Below are 17,896 nucleotides of genomic sequence, written 5' to 3'. Positions count from 1 at the left end.
CGCTATCGCGGAAAATTGACGCCAATCAACTCATCGGCCTCCCGTCGATCTAACTAACGATCGCTTATACGTGCACAGCTAACTGACGTATTATATTAATTACATCGGTATACTCTCTCCCTACCCTTGAGCTCCGCTATATTCAACGGCGTCCTATTGGCAATCGTATAATTGAACGACATCCATAATCTAAATTAATTGTCGTCGGGAAACGAGCCGCAGAGCGTTCGATGATTAATTACGTCAAATCGAGGAGCCCATTCGAGGACATAATCGATATAGATTAATGGGGAAATTATCTGCGTATTGTTGTTGCGCTATTGTTATTATCTTAATATATATACAGGGGGTCCGGTAATTAACGGACCAATGATTAAGGGCGGATTCTCTGGCCAATTTGGAGACGATTTTTCCTTAGCAAAAATGTTGAGAAGTCAATAATTTTCGAGTTATAAGCGATTGAAAAAAATGGGTTTTTTGAAAACTAAACGTTTTGGAGTTGAAAGTCTAACATAATTACATTCTTCATTTAATTTAAGGTAGAGTTTACTATAATAAAATTTGTCGATATTTTTGCTGAGAAAAAATCGTTCCCAAATTGACCAAAGAATCCATTTGTAATCGTTGGTCCGTTAGTTACCGGACACCCTGTATATATATATATATATATATATATATATATATATATATATATATATATATTATCTTGATATTTTCTCGAGTAATTTACACGTAAAATTCCCTTCGCTCTCCTCGTCGCAGCATCCATCCATCGCGGGAATATTGCATATTACACTTCGTTATTTTTGATGGCATTGTTTGGACGGGAAATCCATGGACGCGCCTTGAGTGGCCGATAAATAAACTTCGTCGCAACGTTCGCGCGCACTGAAACACACCCGTTGTTTTTTTTTTTTTTTTTTTTTTTGCGCAAGATCTTTCCGGAGAGGATCGTTACATCGTCGTTACACTCGGCTCGGTGGGAGGGTATTATTAACGATGATAATTAACGACGCGTTGGGCATACGGCGCGGAAAGAAGGTCAACGATAAATCAGACTATATCGTGGTCGTTCGTTGTTTACAAAATAATCGTGTCGTGGCCGGCGAGTCGGGTCTGTAAATCATGCTTCTTTAATTGCCTCTTATCAGCGTGGCCGAAGAACCAGGGGACCGTCTTGTCGAAAAGCCATCGCGATGGACAATGGTCGATTGCCGGCCTTCCGACGAATCGTTTTGCGGCTTCCGACGAGCCAATAACGAGTTAACTGCCGTACGAGTGCGTTCTTTTTTTTTCCACGTCGTGGAGATTCGCCACGAAAATGGTCCACGTTTATCTCTATCGCGTATAAAAACGGGAGTACGGTGTTTTTTAACGAATTTTGAAATGGTGTCGGCTCGACGAGTTGAAATATTTTAATATACAATGTACGTATCTTGATCATAAACGTCATTTCATTAAAAAGCATTATTTTTTGCATATTTAATATAAAAAAATAAAAATAAAGAAAATTAAATTAAAAAAAAAAAAATTAAGAAAGAACAAAAAATAAGAAACAAAAATTTTAATCATGCTTCACTTGCCCTGAAAAAATCCTGCAATGATCTTGATGTCTATAAGTATTATCCAAATTGAGGAGACCCTATCAATCGGCACAAATCGTCGTCGTATAGCAAAAGTTATGAGAATAATTAAATTTATTAAATAATTACGCGGTATATTTCTCTTTACAACAACAGTAACAATAAGCGTTTATTATTTTTGGCATAAAGTGGGTGGACGAAGTAGGACAGGTATCTTCGAGCTATCCCTATAGGAAGGGAATAAACAGCGTCGTATATTTCCGTGGCGCAAATGCGCGGTGATACCGCGACGTTATTAGCATGCCACGCCGTATATTCCCGGAGTAATTTGCATTCGCGTCCCCATGTTGGTGGGCTATTGTTATATATGTGTCTCGTTAGCGGGCTCTTTCGCGCAAAACCCGTGCGATATTAATTCGCGAAAAATTCGCGGACGATTCGACATTCTTCTTTCTCCTTCCTCCGATCCAAATCGCTCCTTCTCCGATCGATTAAATATTCGACGAAGACGGAAGGAGAGACTTAATCGTCCTCCTCGTCTGGTCCCATCTCTTCTTGTCAGCTTCATCGAGCGCGCAATCTTAGAATCGCGTACTGTTAGTCTTCGGGACGAATTTACGGCTCGGTCGGGCTTATCCCGACGCGATCTAAGAATATATTGTTATTATCAATCTTACGTTACTCTGGCAAATGCATTCTCCGTTGAATGCGGCGGTGCGCCGTAAAATTCGCGTGTGCGGAATCGTAAACGGTTTATTATGGAACAAGGGAAACGTGCGCAGTCACTTAACAACTCTTGTTTCCGCAAAACTCAAAGAAACCATTCAATTAACGACCAGGTAAAACCAAAGCAAGATTACTTTTTTTTTTTTTTTACGTGAATACAAAATGTCTCTAACAAATTCTCCCTTAATTTCTTATCGTGATGCAATATTAATTAATCCTGTTGAGGCAATCGCGATCACGAGCTATATAGGTGTATGTAGCGAAATAATTTCGCTATACTTAACGATTTTGCGGGGCAGGTTCTTATTTAGCGAAGATTTAGATTCACGTCCGATTGTGCGAGTTGGAGTTATTGGACGTTGAAGCGTTTGCGTATGCGAGCTCCTTCGCGGTATGACGCCCATACAGGAAGAAGAAGGGCCCGAGCACGCATCATTGCCAGATATATCGGATGACAGCGCATGCTTTATTGTTAGTCCGACGACGACACGCCTCATTATGCATAGAGAATCTGTACGCGGCCTGCATAATATGTAAAACCTCTTCCATTACCGTTTGCAGGGAGGACGAGTGTAATACGCCGATCGACAAGTCCATGATTGGTCAAGAATATAACAAACTTGTGTGTTGTACGAGCATATGCACGCATATATACACATATAATATAGTTAGATACACTGAAAAAAAATCCATGTACTTTTACATGAAAATTACTTGTGGAAAACTGGAAAAATTACCGTAATTTTTTACCCCATATTTTTTTACAGAGAAAATACACATTAAAGTAAAAATATATGTAAAATTGCTGTTTTTATGCAAAAATCACCTGTAATTTTAAATTTAGTATTTTTATTTTATTGGAATTTTATTTTATAAGCATTTATTTGATTTATAATATTATTTTATAGCATTTCCTACGTGTAATATTTTTAATTTTAAAAATAAATAAAAATATATTTCATATGCAATTACATAATAATCCGTAATCTTCCATATGAGTAGCAATATTGCATGATTATGCTAAGTCGAAAAAAACTCAACAATTATATAATTTCTCACAAATATTCATTTCAACGTATATACATATATTTATGTAAGTATATAGTACATATTATATAATATATACATATATATAAAATTCTCTTTCCTTTTCGTTCTTCCGTCGCGAGGATTTCGAAGAATATAACGGGAGATGAACGATTTATCGGTACTAAGGAGGAGAATGGCGAAAATGGGATTAAAACGTTACAAATAGCGGTATTCAGGTTCTCGAATTAACATACGGAAACTCGTGTAGAATGTTAAATCATATTTCGCGTCATACAAGAGACAAAATAATCAAATTAAATGATAAGTAAAAGGAAGAGAATGTTCTCGTGTTTAAATTGCATTGATATTATTTATTCGAATACGTCGCACTTATCAATCTCTTCGCTACTGAGGATTGAATAAAAAATGGATTCTACCCGTGCGATCGTGACGAGTTATTTAGCTTACAAATTGTCATTATCGATGGAATTGCAACGATGCATATATAGCTCTGCATTCGCGACACGACTGGAACGCGATGATAATTTCAAGCGTTCGAGACACTGTCACAATTCGATGTGGAGCTTGTCAGATGCAGAATCGCACGATCCCTCTCTTTTTCTCTCTCTCTCGCCTGTCGGCGCTGTGTCGAGATAGCGCAAACAAACATTATCAGCCGTAATCGGCGTGCCGCGTTTAATCGATACTATCGACAGCCTATTTAAATCGAATCAGAGAGTGCTCGAGCCCGGCCGCACTTACTTGCCTTATCGTCTTTTCTCTCTCTCTCTCGAGAGAGAGAATAAAATTACCGCTAACAATATCGCGCTTATCCCATTTTTAACGCCTGTTACATCGCCGGGGCTTATTGGGACGAACAATGGCTAATTAAAATAGGAAAATTTAAGGTCCCATTAATTTAACCTCTAAAGAGACGCGATGTTGCGACAGCGTGTGCCTCTCATGGCATGGACTTATCGCTCGCCTAATTGCGCTCGGTCGTATTTCACGGTCGTCTGGATATTTAATCAATTAATTTCCACGAATTATGAACGATCTCTCTCTTCCTTTCATCATCTCCCGAGTCGAGTATCCGCCTGCTCCGATCTGATATCGACGCCTCAAACGATATTTAGATCGTGAAACTTGTAATATATCGACGCAAAGCTGACGTTCAATTTAATGGTAATAAGAGGATGACGATGGGAAATCTGCGTTTTATTTATATGCCGATATTATTTTATTATCCGAGCAGACACGCGGCGATAGTTTCCTTTTACAACTTTGTTGAACGCGCTCGTATCGTAAATTAATGGTAATCATGCGGAAAGTAATTAATGGTAGTACCTAAGCGCGATGGTGGAGCTCTAACGACCTCGATATTCGAACCTTTTTCATCAAATGCAAGTCCTATTTCTCGCGCGGCGATTATCTCATTTTCTCTCTGCATCGTAAATTGTTAATAAAATTATCCCAAGCGTGTTTTTCATTTAATTAAGTGTTAGCGAAACAGTGATTATACAAATAAATACTTGCGTGCGATGGAAATTCTAATAGTTTATGCGCTTCTCGAGAAAAACATGCAACCGTGGAAATTTGCAACTTAAATTCGCCGCGCGGCGACATCTTCAAAGGATGTTCAAAGGATTCCGAAACGTGCAAACGCGAATAATACCGATTCGAATGATCGGTGTAAAACGATAGGTAGGTATCGATTCTCTCGCTCTTGTCACCTCTCGGAGTTGGATAGAGGCTTCCTTGAGTTTCTCGTCACGATCCCGTCATGTCGTGTACGTGTTGTCAATTTCATGTGCGTATCATCGACTCGGGGAAGTCGATGGAAAATCGCTCGATCGTTATTACAATTGTAGAATTCATTAATTCTGTCTCAAATATTATAATATAAATATATTACGCGTCGAGCATTTTCGCTAATTTATTTTAATCAGGGTGTCTGGTCAAATTTGAAAATCAAATTTAAGAACATTTTCAGGATATTTCAAGGAAATTTGCACGATTTTCCAATAGTATATCATGAAAATAAACAAGAAACTGAAAATTTAATTTTCTTTATCAAGTCCCTATAATTGCATATTAATGAAAATTAATATAATGCATTGAAAATATTAAAATCTATAAATAACTTATTTATGCGTAACACATATATTTTTGGACTCCTAAATAAAAAATATATTGTATTATTTACAAAGTAAGATAAATATTTTTTTACTCGAATAGTCTCAACTGACTTTTAGTTGAATGATTCGAAGCGAGCAAAGAAATCAAGGATCTACGAAAAATTTAAGTGCATTTCCAGGATTTTTAAAGAACAAACAAAATTCCAGAACATTTTAAGGGCTTAAATTAAGGATTTCAAGAACAACTAGACATCCAATTGCGCTCAACACGAAAATATATTTTTTTTTATTCTACAGAATGAAGATGTCACTAGCTAGTCTCTGGAAGATAAATTCTGCTGGATGTCGCGTGTCGTATATCGGTCATCGGATGAATTTGACACGACAGTCACTTTCCCCAATAAAGTGCGATTGTCGAGCTCTTTTCAACTTCCATTTCTATATACTCGTCACAGTCGACGATTATCCCCGAAAAGCTTAAACACAACAGGGGTTGTCTATCAAGAGACTGACTAAAAAAAAAAGAAAAAAAAAAGGAAAACTCTACGAATATGGCGGAGACACAGAAACGTATATCGGAGGAAATTGGCGTCCCCACGCGCGAGAGATCACGCTCAATTTCGTCCTAACAAAACACGCGCCTCTCTTCATCCTGTAATCCACACCCACGTATTCGCGCCGGCTTTTTCGTGCGCGCGTGCGCACGTTTTTGTATTTTCCAGCCGTGAAATCCAGGCCCGTCGTCTGCCTCTCTCTCTCTCTCTCCTTTTCTCGCGCGATGTGTACGCTCGCGACGATTGAAAAATAATATCGCCGGGTTTATTTAGCCCGGCGTGTCTCGCGCAATAGCAGAGGGTCGCGGATTGTCGCGACCGTACGGGGGATTAAAAATAATGTTTCGAGCGTGACCGTCGAGCCCCCGGGGGATTAGGGGGGTGGTGGAGGGGGGAGGAAGGGTGACTAGCGCCCAACGATTGGTTACTATCCAGCTGGAGATTTTATTTGAGGGGGCTCGCTCGTGTACATATTACAGGCGATGTTCCCTCTCTTTTTCTCTGTCGGTGGACAAAAAAAAAAAAAAAAAAAAAAAAAAGCGGGCACGACGAAAAAAATCACTCTGCACACGTTGTGTGTTGTCGAGGCTGCCGTTTGGCACGGCACGGCTTCGCCAATTATAAATCGCCGGCGCGGCCGGATTTGTAAAGCGCACCCGGACGGATAAAAAAGCGCTGATTGAAATCGAATACGCGTACGGCACATGGTGGTAGGTAATTAAATAGACGGATAATAAACGAAGAACCGAGCGAATAAGGGACGAATGCTCTTTACTTATAACATTTTAAATCAAACTTTGGATTTTTTCTTATTTTAATTTAGCTTAAATGTAATTTATTTCATTTTCTTCTGGCTTCGATCTAATCGCTTTTGATATTTTTTGAAATACATACGTTATTTTTACCAAGAGACATCTTTGCACATAATTTGTGCAAAAGATTGAGCAAAGAAAGATTTATAATTCTACTAAGAAAAGTGTTATAATTCAAAGTGATATTGATTCAAATAAAAAAAAATATCAATTTTTTTCATAAAATTAATATATTCCCCAGGATTTTCACTCCCTCTTGGAATGAGTAAAAAAAATAAGCATTTGCTCTCTTTTTGAATAAATACCGGAACTTATTTGCATATTTAATAGCAAAAAATTGTTTTAATTAAGAAAGAACAAAAAGTAAGAAACAAAACAAATATTAATCACACTTCACCCTTGGAAAAAATCCTGTGAACGCCCATGATCTTTATCATATATGTATATTCATCACGCATCTATTTAGACCTAATCGTCAGAATTTATTTCGAAACCCATTAGATATTTTTCTGCATTTTTTACAAAAGAGTCAGAGAACCCTTATCGAAAATCTAACGTAGCTGGGAAACGCGGAGCCAAGAGCGACATTAATTTCCATTAGCGAATATCCAATTTATCGCGGGAGTAAGAGCGGCCAATCGGCGAGCGCGACCGCAATAAACGTAATTATATTTAACGGGGCACATAAAGGCCTCGATAGATTAGGCCTCTCTTTCCTTCTCCGTTTCCAACTGCGATTCATTTGTGCAGCGCGATGTAACGCGATACGTCTCGATCACCGGACGCGCGCGCGGTCTGGGCCGCGTAATTAGAATATCAATTAATAATCCGGATTAATTAAATCCGTGATTATCGATGCGTGCCGTGACACGACGTGAGCTTTCGTATATGTTATATCGCAAAGATGGAGGCAGCTAGATTAGCTCGCACAGATGTATATACGACTCGCGTGTCACTTTTTGTCCTTGATGAGTCCAACGACATTCGTCGTTTTGATTACGTCGTTGTCATCGTTGCATTAATTATTTTGCGTGCGTTGTGTATGCGCGTATAACCGGTCCTGAGCTTCGAGTCATTTCCTCGAGACGGACGTCTAGCGAGAGCTTATGTATACACTGAGAGGGCATAATTTGCGCCAATAGACAAACGATTTGCATGAGTTTTCCATCGGTAACTTCGAAAATAATACGTATAAAACGCGAAATATATTTGCGACGTCGATGGAAACGTTCCTGATGATTCACGATCAGTTACGTGCATTCGTATGCATAATGCACCTGCAATGCATCATACTTCTGACGTTTGCTGCGCTAAGATTGGAAGATTCTATTTGTAGAATTTTATTCCAAGTCTAATATTCTCCTCGATAGACGCAGAGTTGAAACTCATTTTTAACGCGGAAAGATGTACGAAAATTTCCAGTTAAATGTTTGATTTTAGCATGACGTTTCATCCACTCATAATTCTTATTTAAATGTCTCTCTCAGTCTATTATCATAATTAAAATTTTAATACTGATGCGGTGCGTATCAAAGTAATTTGTAATTTATGTATAATGAAGAAATTAAATTTTCTTTAAAAAGAGTTAAATTATAATAAAAATATTTTTCTCTCTCTCTCTTGTACAAGTTTAAAGAGAAAATAGTTTAGACGTTTAAAATTAATCCGAATACCGTTTATATACAACACAATAAATACTAATTGCATTTATCTAAAATCGTTAAATAAGCCTTCACTCACCTGGCCGGTTCATGTATAAAGGCCGAGCACATTCTCCATCCACATGCGTAATTAAAGCTGTGTGCTCCCGGAATAACGTACTTAAGTGACAGGTGAACACCTTACACGTGAAGCGCATACCTATAACAGTTGTACAAACAAACTGCGTCAGTTTGAGAATTCGTGTCATTTTCGAGGGATGAAATATAAAAATGTGCTACAAAATACAGAGAGAATATATGTAAAAAAAAAAATATATATATATATATATATATATAATCCTGCCAATATGTAGAAAGATCCGCAAAAAATAGCCAATCAGCGAGGGATAACGATTAAAGAATAAAATATAAGAAATTTTATTTGATCGTTAGCAAGAAAATATGAAATCCAACATTATACGATTTTGTGAAAAAAGTATAGGCGTTTCTTTTTTTCTTATTCCTTCGAGGGAATATTTCAACGACAACGTCGGCCATTGTAAATAAAGTTCTGTGAAATATGTGTGCTCGACTCGCCGTTCGCAGAGTCCATCCATTAACGGTGAATTAAGTTTTACGTGGTTCTCGATCGAGGAGAATAAAACGCGCGCGCGCGCGCCGGGTGCGAAAAATCCAGCTGACGTCCGACGTCGGATCATTTTCTCCGTCGATCTCTGCTTATCCTTTTTCCCCTCCTGTTTCTCTCCGACGAGGGCGAATTCCCAATCGCGCGTTACCGTCGTGCATTAAACTCCGCGGGGTAATATATCAGGGAATAAATCGACGAACGTGTTGGAAGCTTTTATAGGATTTTTACAACATGCGCGTTCGTGAAATACTGCGGCGTCGATGGAGGGTACGTGGAGAAGGTTACGAGGGGAACGAGGGGCGGTTAAACTGAGTGTAAGTTCAGGTACCGAGCAGAAAGAAGGAGAGAGAGAGAGAGAGGGTCGCTCGACGGGGATGAAGCGTCTGGCTCATCCTGGGGGATGCAGCGCGCAGTAGGGGATGCCCGGGTTTCCGCGTGCGTGCGGATCCGCCAATCGAGCTTCAGGACCGCCCGCGATCGCCATGGCAACCCCGGGGGTCGACGGGAGACGATTACGAAACGGGGGTAACTCGATTAAGCACGTGACGCCGCTCCCGGCGGCGACATCCGGGGACACGGGATATGGCTTTCGCGAGCGAGGAGGGACAGAATAGGCCCGAAAGTACGCTCCGCTCGAAAGGGGTTGCTCTCTCTATTTGCCCTCTTAATCACCCGTTAAGTGCCGCGACCCCAATGTGGTTCTCCCGGGCACGCAGCAACGAGTTTGTCCCTGCTTTTCTGCATCTCGATTGGCCAGCGGCCTGAACAACAACCTTGAGATAGTTCCGAGGGGTGAGATATATACATTTAATCCTGGATTAAAGGCGAAATAATATTCTGTTTTCGGCTGTCATTTAAATTGTTTAGAACACAGAAAAAAAATTGTATCCTTGAAAGAATGCAAATATGCCTTGATTCAAGTATATTTTATCCTTATAACAGCGCCAAATATAAATAATTTTCGATAAAGGATAATTTATCCTTAAAACAAAGTGCAAAATATTCTTCGTTGAAGCTGAAATTTACTTTAAATCAATTATATAATTTGTACTATGTATACGATAATTAAAACGAACATGTCACTATAAACTATTTAAATAATTACCTTTTTTATTTACATTATACCATTTTTTTTAGTTTTGTGTCTATCAAACACATTGAAATAAAATAACACGACGATGAAAATATAATTTAACGAACACGCTGTAGATGAATCGAATTTTAACAACACAAAAAAATAGCGTACTGGGAATCAAGAAAAATTTTATATTTATTGAATAAAAAATTTCAAATTTTTGAGACAAATGTAGAATAATGTGAAAAAATCCAGATAAATAGTAAAATTTCCTGACAATTCTAGATTTCTAAAATTCCCTGACAATGCCCGGTTTTCCTTGACCAGTAGACACCCTGTTAAAGCATTTTTCTCAACGCCATTTGTTTTAATTTCAGAAATCTCAAACTCTTGGCCCTTTTTCTTCCTCTCTCATACCTTCACAGAAAAAACAGTATCCTTGAAAGAATGCAAATATGCCTTGATTCAAGTATATTTTATCCTTATAACAGCGCCAAATATAAATAATTTTCGATAAAGGATAATTTATCCTTAAAACAAAGTGCAAAATATTCTTCGTTGAAGCTGAAATTTACTTATAAATATTGCAAGGACAAGTGACAAGTGAGCATCATCGAATATAAGCGGTACTTTCAAGTATATATAATAATTCTTAGTTCAAATGTGACTAAGTTTGTTTTTACCATATGCGATTTTTCAAACAAGAATATATCTTAAGGATAAAATATACTTCACACAAACTTATTTATTATTAAGGCAAATGAAAATTTGTGATTACAAAGAGCATTCTATGCTTAAATCAATCAAATAGCGTTCAAGAATAAAAATATACTTGAATCAAGGATTCCTTTTTTTCTGTGAACAATTCAAAAAAGATATAATAACAATAAATATTTTTATTTACAATTTTACTATACAAATTGCTTACTTAACATTTTAATTTGATTTAATCAGATCTTATAAAAATTAATATACCGCGTTAGGTGAAGAGTTTACAATCTAACTATGTAAAAGAAATTGATTTATAATTCTAAAACATTGCGACTATTCTCCTTCGATGCTGAAGCAATACATATACCAAAAAAATATTATATGGCAACAAAATAAATTTGTAATAACGCAATAAATCTATATTATTTATTCGCATCGTGATTTTCATTATAAATGGATTCGACACCGTAAAATCATTCATTTCGTTTCGCTCATCGTGTCGGAAGAATAATCCGAGTCTTGTCAAAACCGCACAGCCACCCGAGACGTTAGACAAACATCCCCTTTTACCGCGCGTGTGTGTCCTCTCGCGTCACAATGCTGATTTTCCGCGTAGATAGCTTCAAAATGGATCCTCCATTCAACCCTTTTCTCACGAGAGCGACGCGTATACATATATCTAACAGTCAATTCGAGGACAATGCCCGATCGAGGTCTCCTCCCCGAGTGAGTTTCATCCCCCGTTTTCTTCCACGCCAGCGACACGTACTATTGTAACCGGATACTCCTGTTTAGGGGTGACTCCATGATACATCGGCCGAGCGAGCCAGGCTTATAACTAGTTGCCACTTAATTTGGCAAGCCTGGCAAGAGGGATTCGATTCGCCCCCTGTCTGTCGGGGATTGGCCCGCCGAGATCGATTGGCGGATACGTCGGTATTCGCTGGGGACGGCTACGCTTGAATTACCTCTCATTGAACGTCGCGTATCTTCTACCTCTCATCGCTCTTCGAAAAATTATCTTCCGCGGCGCGTTTCTCTTCGAGTTTAGAGAAAGATCGGAGATTCTTGACTCGTTAGTAGTGTTTCTGCGCTTATCGTGAATTGAAAAATCCAGAAATATACATGTATGTTAATCAAAAATTCACTTTTAACAATTACGAGATCAACGTTCTTTATTAAATTCATCATTTTATATCGAAAATATAATGATTTTTATGAATAATTATATGCATAGCTCGAACGAGGCTCAATTAAGTAAAGAAATAATTTTTTTCATTCAAGATATAGTTCTTTTCTATGATTCAAAATTGAAAAACAAAGTTCAACAAACAATTGTTAAAATTATTATTTCACGTTATTAATTCACGTAAAATTTCCGTGAAGTTAACAGCGGCGAAAAATGATTGATGTTTCAGGTAAAAGTGTGGTTCCAAAATCGCAGAACGAAGCACAAGCGGATGCAGCAGGAGGAAGAGGCCAAGGCCCAACAACAATCAGGCGGTGGCGGTGGAGGCGCGGGTAACGGCAATACTAATAGCAACAGCAACAACAAAAACACCCATCACGTTAGCAAATGGCAGCAGGAGACCGGCGATCACTATCAACACGACGAGGAGGATGAGGAAGAGCACATCGACCCGGAAGCCGAAGAGTGCTCGAGCAGTTCCGAAGCGTAGCTAGACGTTCTCTGCCTGGATTAAAATCCAGGATCGAGCGGGAGTATCTTGAGTAGACTCCAAGTCAGAATCCGATCGAGGTAGGAGCTAGCCGACTTGGATCTCCTCTAAATCAGGTTTCTTCGAGTTCCGGTTACGTATCGGAGAATCGGGCTTCATTTCGAACAGGGCTATGTCGGCGTTGCGATGCGATTCTGTTAACGTTCTCGGGGCCAGGAGGTTAATGGTAGTGAATGAATTCCCACGAGCGGAACATTCATTGGAGATAGATCGCAGCGCGATCTCGCTTGGGTCTTCTACCAAAATTACTAATTAATTTCTACAAAAAGGCCACCCTCCATTACATATGCCCCTGTTTATTACTTGATTGAAACCGAGTATGATCTCAAAGAACGAAAATCGGCAGTGGAAGATCTTGGAAATCGTCTAAAAGCAACTATACTCATCATACTTTGATACTGATGGAGGCTGACCGGCGAGATAAACGAATTAAATGATTGACGGAAGTTCCGCAAAAGTTCCACAAAAGTCCAGAAGAGTCTCTCTGTTAGCGAAACAGCCGCGAGTTCTGTTGTCAAATTACTCGACAAGCTAAATACGCAGTATTATGGTCTCATCATCGATTTTTTTGCAATTTCGATCAAATATTTGTAAAATGAAAAAATATATAAAAATTTTGTATATGGTTTGAAAAATAAAGTCATTTTCATTCCTTTGCAATTGAACGTTAGAATTTCACACACAATACGAGGAAGGGAATAAGATCGATAATGGGAATCTAGTATTGCATGTTTACCGTCGATAGGCGACGCCGAAAAACAAGACTGTCTTCTTCTTCTTTTCTTTCATCTCTTGACCGAAATCACGACATGGTTCCTTAGCATCTCCATTCTGGCGTCGTTGCCGAAGGGAACGGTCGTGAACAATCCGTAACTATATCCCCGAGATTAGGATAAGACGTTCACAGGCCAGACTACCTTACAACGAATCGGAAAAAGCGACGGAGAAATCGAAGAAGTCTATCGGAAATCGGCTAATGGAGCCATTGTCTGCGAGAGACGAAACTAAATGGACGCGCTTCCGGCGGAAAGCGGCGGATGGTGGATGTATCGAGAATGATCGGCGTATCAACTTTGGGCGATTCTTTTTGGACTGGTTCCGAATTCCGTAGAGTCCTGCAGATTTTAATTAGGGATTTTTAATTTTTTTTAAATTGAATTTTTAATTCAGACAATCAGAGAGTTGCTTGCAATAATTAAACACAAGTTTCATGGTTGTTGAAATTGTAAAGATTATTTAAAATGAAACTCGATCGTTCGCGATTCGTCTATTTGTAGGCCGATCGCCACTAATATGTTTCGTTTATCACCCTTATCTTGCCATAAAAAATTCGCCATAAAGATTATCCTTCGTCGAACGGTGTAAATAATAATATAACGAGAGAATAGATCACGGATCTTTTGTAAAAGCATCCTGACACTTCTCGTTTTTTTTTACAGACGCAAGTGTAAATAGATAAGAAGACATATGAAATGCATCGGATGCATATATGTGCATGTGCGCAGAAACGTAAGTAAAAACGAAACTTTAAAGTGAGTGCCAAATCTTCGTACCCTTAGCGAAAGATCCCAATGTAAACGAAATTGTATTTGCAATTGTATTTAAGTCGTTGTTCTATACAGCGAGCAGTATTCCTTTCGTCGATCGATGTTTCGAGGTATGTACTGACGATTTAAATTATTATTGCTAATGTTAGTTAGATCCGGGATCTCTTATGCGCCATAATGGAGCTTTCGCAATTGTAAAATAGATGAAATTTTAATCTCGAAATTGTAATATTAATATATTGACATATAGGTCAATATATTAATATACTAATATATTAATATACTAATGTATTATATATATACATATATGCATAATATATTATATATACATAAATATGTATTATTTACATTATATATTATATATAATATTATATATATAATATATTAATATACTAATATATTAGTATAATTATTTCTTTTCTCTCGATAATTTAATATTACTTTAATATAATCGTAATATTAACGCATCGATAGATTCTCTCAATATTTTAATATTATCAAGCAGCGCATTTGATTGGGTTTTAGATTCTAACTCGATCGGAAAATTCGCGCTTATCGATTTTATAAATCTTATGTACATTATTTCATATATATATACATATGTTGCGTGTAAAAACAGTTTCACGTACAGGAAACATATTTTACTACTCGCTCGATTATGGCGCAGGGATTTCGCTTGTAAATAATCCTGTAAATAGCAAATTGTGATTTTACTTGACGTGCAGAGCCATAGAATTGTACGATCATCAAATGACTCAGTTCGTGTTCTCTAGCGATATAGTGAAATAAATTATACTGTCTAATACAAGAATCGTTCTGCTTTTCTCTCGCCTGTTCCAGCAACCTGCGAATCCCTACAAAATTCTTTGCCATATGGCTACTAATTGCCGACTACCGATCGCGTGTGCTATAAAAACCAAAAGACATCAAGATTAAAGATATAGCAATATGACGCCTCGTTCTAATGCAAGAAGACACAAGGGAAAATTATATGCAAAATGCTTTGTTTTTCAACATTATACATCGCTTTATCTTAATAATCTTAATACTCGATAACATATCGAAGAAATTCGATATTGTTTGTTTTCTGCGTGTTGCTGTGGTAATTTCTCGCGCAGAGTGCAGCGTATTACTTTAGATGAGGCAGTATACTTTCGCGTACGAAAAACTGAATAATTTTCGCCGTTGGGCACGGACTCGCGTCGTGGTAATGCTTAAGCACACGACATTATCGCAATGACCGGCCGTAATTACCGGGGTTGCGCGCAAAAGGGGTGTCTTCGCGCCGCAAATTGTTTTTCGCGAAGGCATCGTCGGGACTTTGGGATCCCGACGGTCGAGAAAATCGCCGTGGTACGACTGTATGTATATATACGTATACACGTCTGCGGGAGCGATCCTTGTCGATAATCGCTTTATAATCGCCACTTCGAAAAGGAATAATTTACTGCGTCGGACATGGAACTCTTTTTCTCTCTCTTCCACTCCTGTTCCCCCGTAATTAAACGCGCTGGATCTCTCCCTTCGTGTCCGGAACAACGGATGTGCGAACGCGGTCGATGTTGGTAGATTGCATTCGGAGATTCGCTATCATCCGCCCGTATTTATTCTCGTTCACGAACTAACACATCACTCTCGAAATATTTCATGAGTCCCACAGTGTGGGAATGGAATAAAGTTTCATTGAATGAACTTTCGTTACACATTTTTTCTAATTTGAGGAATACATTTTTTTCTTAAGCGTTTGTGAAAGGTAATTGAGAATCTAAAAGGCTTTAAAGTTAAATTTAAGATTTTCTCTTTCTCATATTCCATTCTGCAATATGCGCGGAGAGTGGAATATGCATTTGCATTCCATGACGCCGACATGTATGTTGCCGCAAAGCAGGATTCATAATTTACTCAGTGAGAATTAATAGCGACGATAACGTGACTTGTAAGCGATTATCGACGTATTAATCAGTTCAAGCTAATAAATTTGTAAATTGAAAGTATCCGCAATTATAGTGGTTCGCAAACCTGTAGAATAAAATAGGATTTTGCAAAAAAAAGAGTGAGAGAAGGACATAAAACAAATCATACAATAAAAATGAATATAAATATGAGTTTAACTAGGCTCTGTAATATATAAATATAAATTTAACATATATAAGATAGGCAATAAGAGCCAAATCGCGGATGACAGTGCGTTATTCTAAACGAAACTAAATTTTTTCGTTAGAATTAAATACCTGTGCACAAGGCACCAAATTTTTACTTGGACACGGCCAAGATATAAAATTGGAATAATCTCTACAAGAGATTTTTAATTCCATGTATCCCCTATTCCCCCTAAAGAATTAAAGTGCGAGAGAAAAATATAGATCCGAAAGTCGCAGAATCGGGAATCGAACCCGAGACCTTTCGCTTGTCGGGCGACTGCTCTTCCAACTGAGCTATTCAGATCCTTTCGATTCTATACTTTTCTCTGTTATATATATTAATGTTGGTAAATAAACGCCTTTAAGCCAGCGTGTATAAATTAAGAGTTTAACTAGGCTCTGTAATATATAAATATAAATTTAACATATATAAGATAGGCAATAAGAGCCAAATCGCGGATGACAGTGCGTTATTCTAAACGAAACTAAATTTTTTCGTTAGAATTAAATACCTGTGCACAAGGCACCAAATTTTTACTTGGACACGGCCAAGATATAAAATTGGAATAATCTCTACAAGAGATTTTTAATTCCATGTATCCCCTATTCCCCCTAAAGAATTAAAGTGCGAGAGAAAAATATAGATCCGAAAGTCGCAGAATCGGGAATCGAACCCGAGACCTTTCGCTTGCCGGGCGACTGCTCTTCCAACTGAGCTATTCAGATCCTTTCGATTCTATACTTTTCTCTGTTATATATATTAATGTTGGTAAATAAACGCCTTTAAGCCAGCGTGTATAAATTAAGAGTTTAACTAGGCTCTGTAATATATAAATATAAATTTAACATATATAAGATAGGCAATAAGAGCCAAATCGCGGATGACAGTGCGTTATTCTAAACGAAACTAAATTTTTTCGTTAGAATTAAATACCTGTGCACAAGGCACCAAATTTTTACTTGGACACGGCCAAGATATAAAATTGGAATAATCTCTACAAGAGATTTTTAATTCCATGTATCCCCTATTCCCCCTAAAGAATTAAAGTGCGAGAGAAAAATATAGATCCGAAAGTCGCAGAATCGGGAATCGAACCCGAGACCTTTCGCTTGCCGGGCGACTGCTCTTCCAACTGAGCTATTCAGATCCTTTCGATTCTATACTTTTCTCTGTTATATATATTAATGTTGGTAAATAAACGCCTTTAAGCCAGCGTGTATAAATTAAGAGTTTAACTAGGCTCTGTAATATATAAATATAAATTTAACATATATAAGATAGGCAATAAGAGCCAAATCGCGGATGACAGTGCGTTATTCTAAACGAAACTAAATTTTTTCGTTAGAATTAAATACCTGTGCACAAGGCACCAAATTTTTACTTGGACACGGCCAAGATATAAAATTGGAATAATCTCTACAAGAGATTTTTAATTCCATGTATCCCCTATTCCCCCTAAAGAATTAAAGTGCGAGAGAAAAATATAGATCCGAAAGTCGCAGAATCGGGAATCGAACCCGAGACCTTTCGCTTGCCGGGCGACTGCTCTTC

At 38.0% G+C, this 17,896-nt stretch overlaps 2 protein-coding genes across 2 annotated transcripts in view; one reads left to right on the top strand and one right to left on the bottom strand.

Annotated features, from left to right (window-relative positions):
* LOC114942216 (uncharacterized) overlaps positions 1-15,014 on the top strand; it is a 38,071-nt gene extending 23,057 nt beyond the window's left edge. The window contains exon 3 of the mRNA XM_029317541.2: positions 12,336-15,014. Coding sequence (XP_029173374.1) covers positions 12,336-12,596 — 261 coding nt within the window. The 3' untranslated portion in view covers positions 12,597-15,014. The remainder of the gene's footprint in view (positions 1-12,335) is intronic.
* Positions 8,592-17,896, bottom strand: part of LOC114934894 (uncharacterized) — a 164,637-nt gene continuing 155,332 nt past the window's right edge. The window contains exon 5 of the mRNA XM_085486701.1: positions 8,592-8,702. Coding sequence (XP_085342827.1) covers positions 8,664-8,702 — 39 coding nt within the window. The 3' untranslated portion in view covers positions 8,592-8,663. The remainder of the gene's footprint in view (positions 8,703-17,896) is intronic.

The sequence above is a fragment of the Nylanderia fulva genome, unplaced genomic scaffold (genome assembly GCF_048542155.1).
Source record: "Nylanderia fulva isolate GAGA-0341 unplaced genomic scaffold, ASM4854215v1 Scaffold47, whole genome shotgun sequence".
Taxonomy (NCBI): Eukaryota; Metazoa; Arthropoda; class Insecta; order Hymenoptera; family Formicidae; genus Nylanderia; species Nylanderia fulva.
Note: the sequence above shows the minus strand (reverse complement) of the source record. Positions and strands in the feature narration are given on the sequence as shown.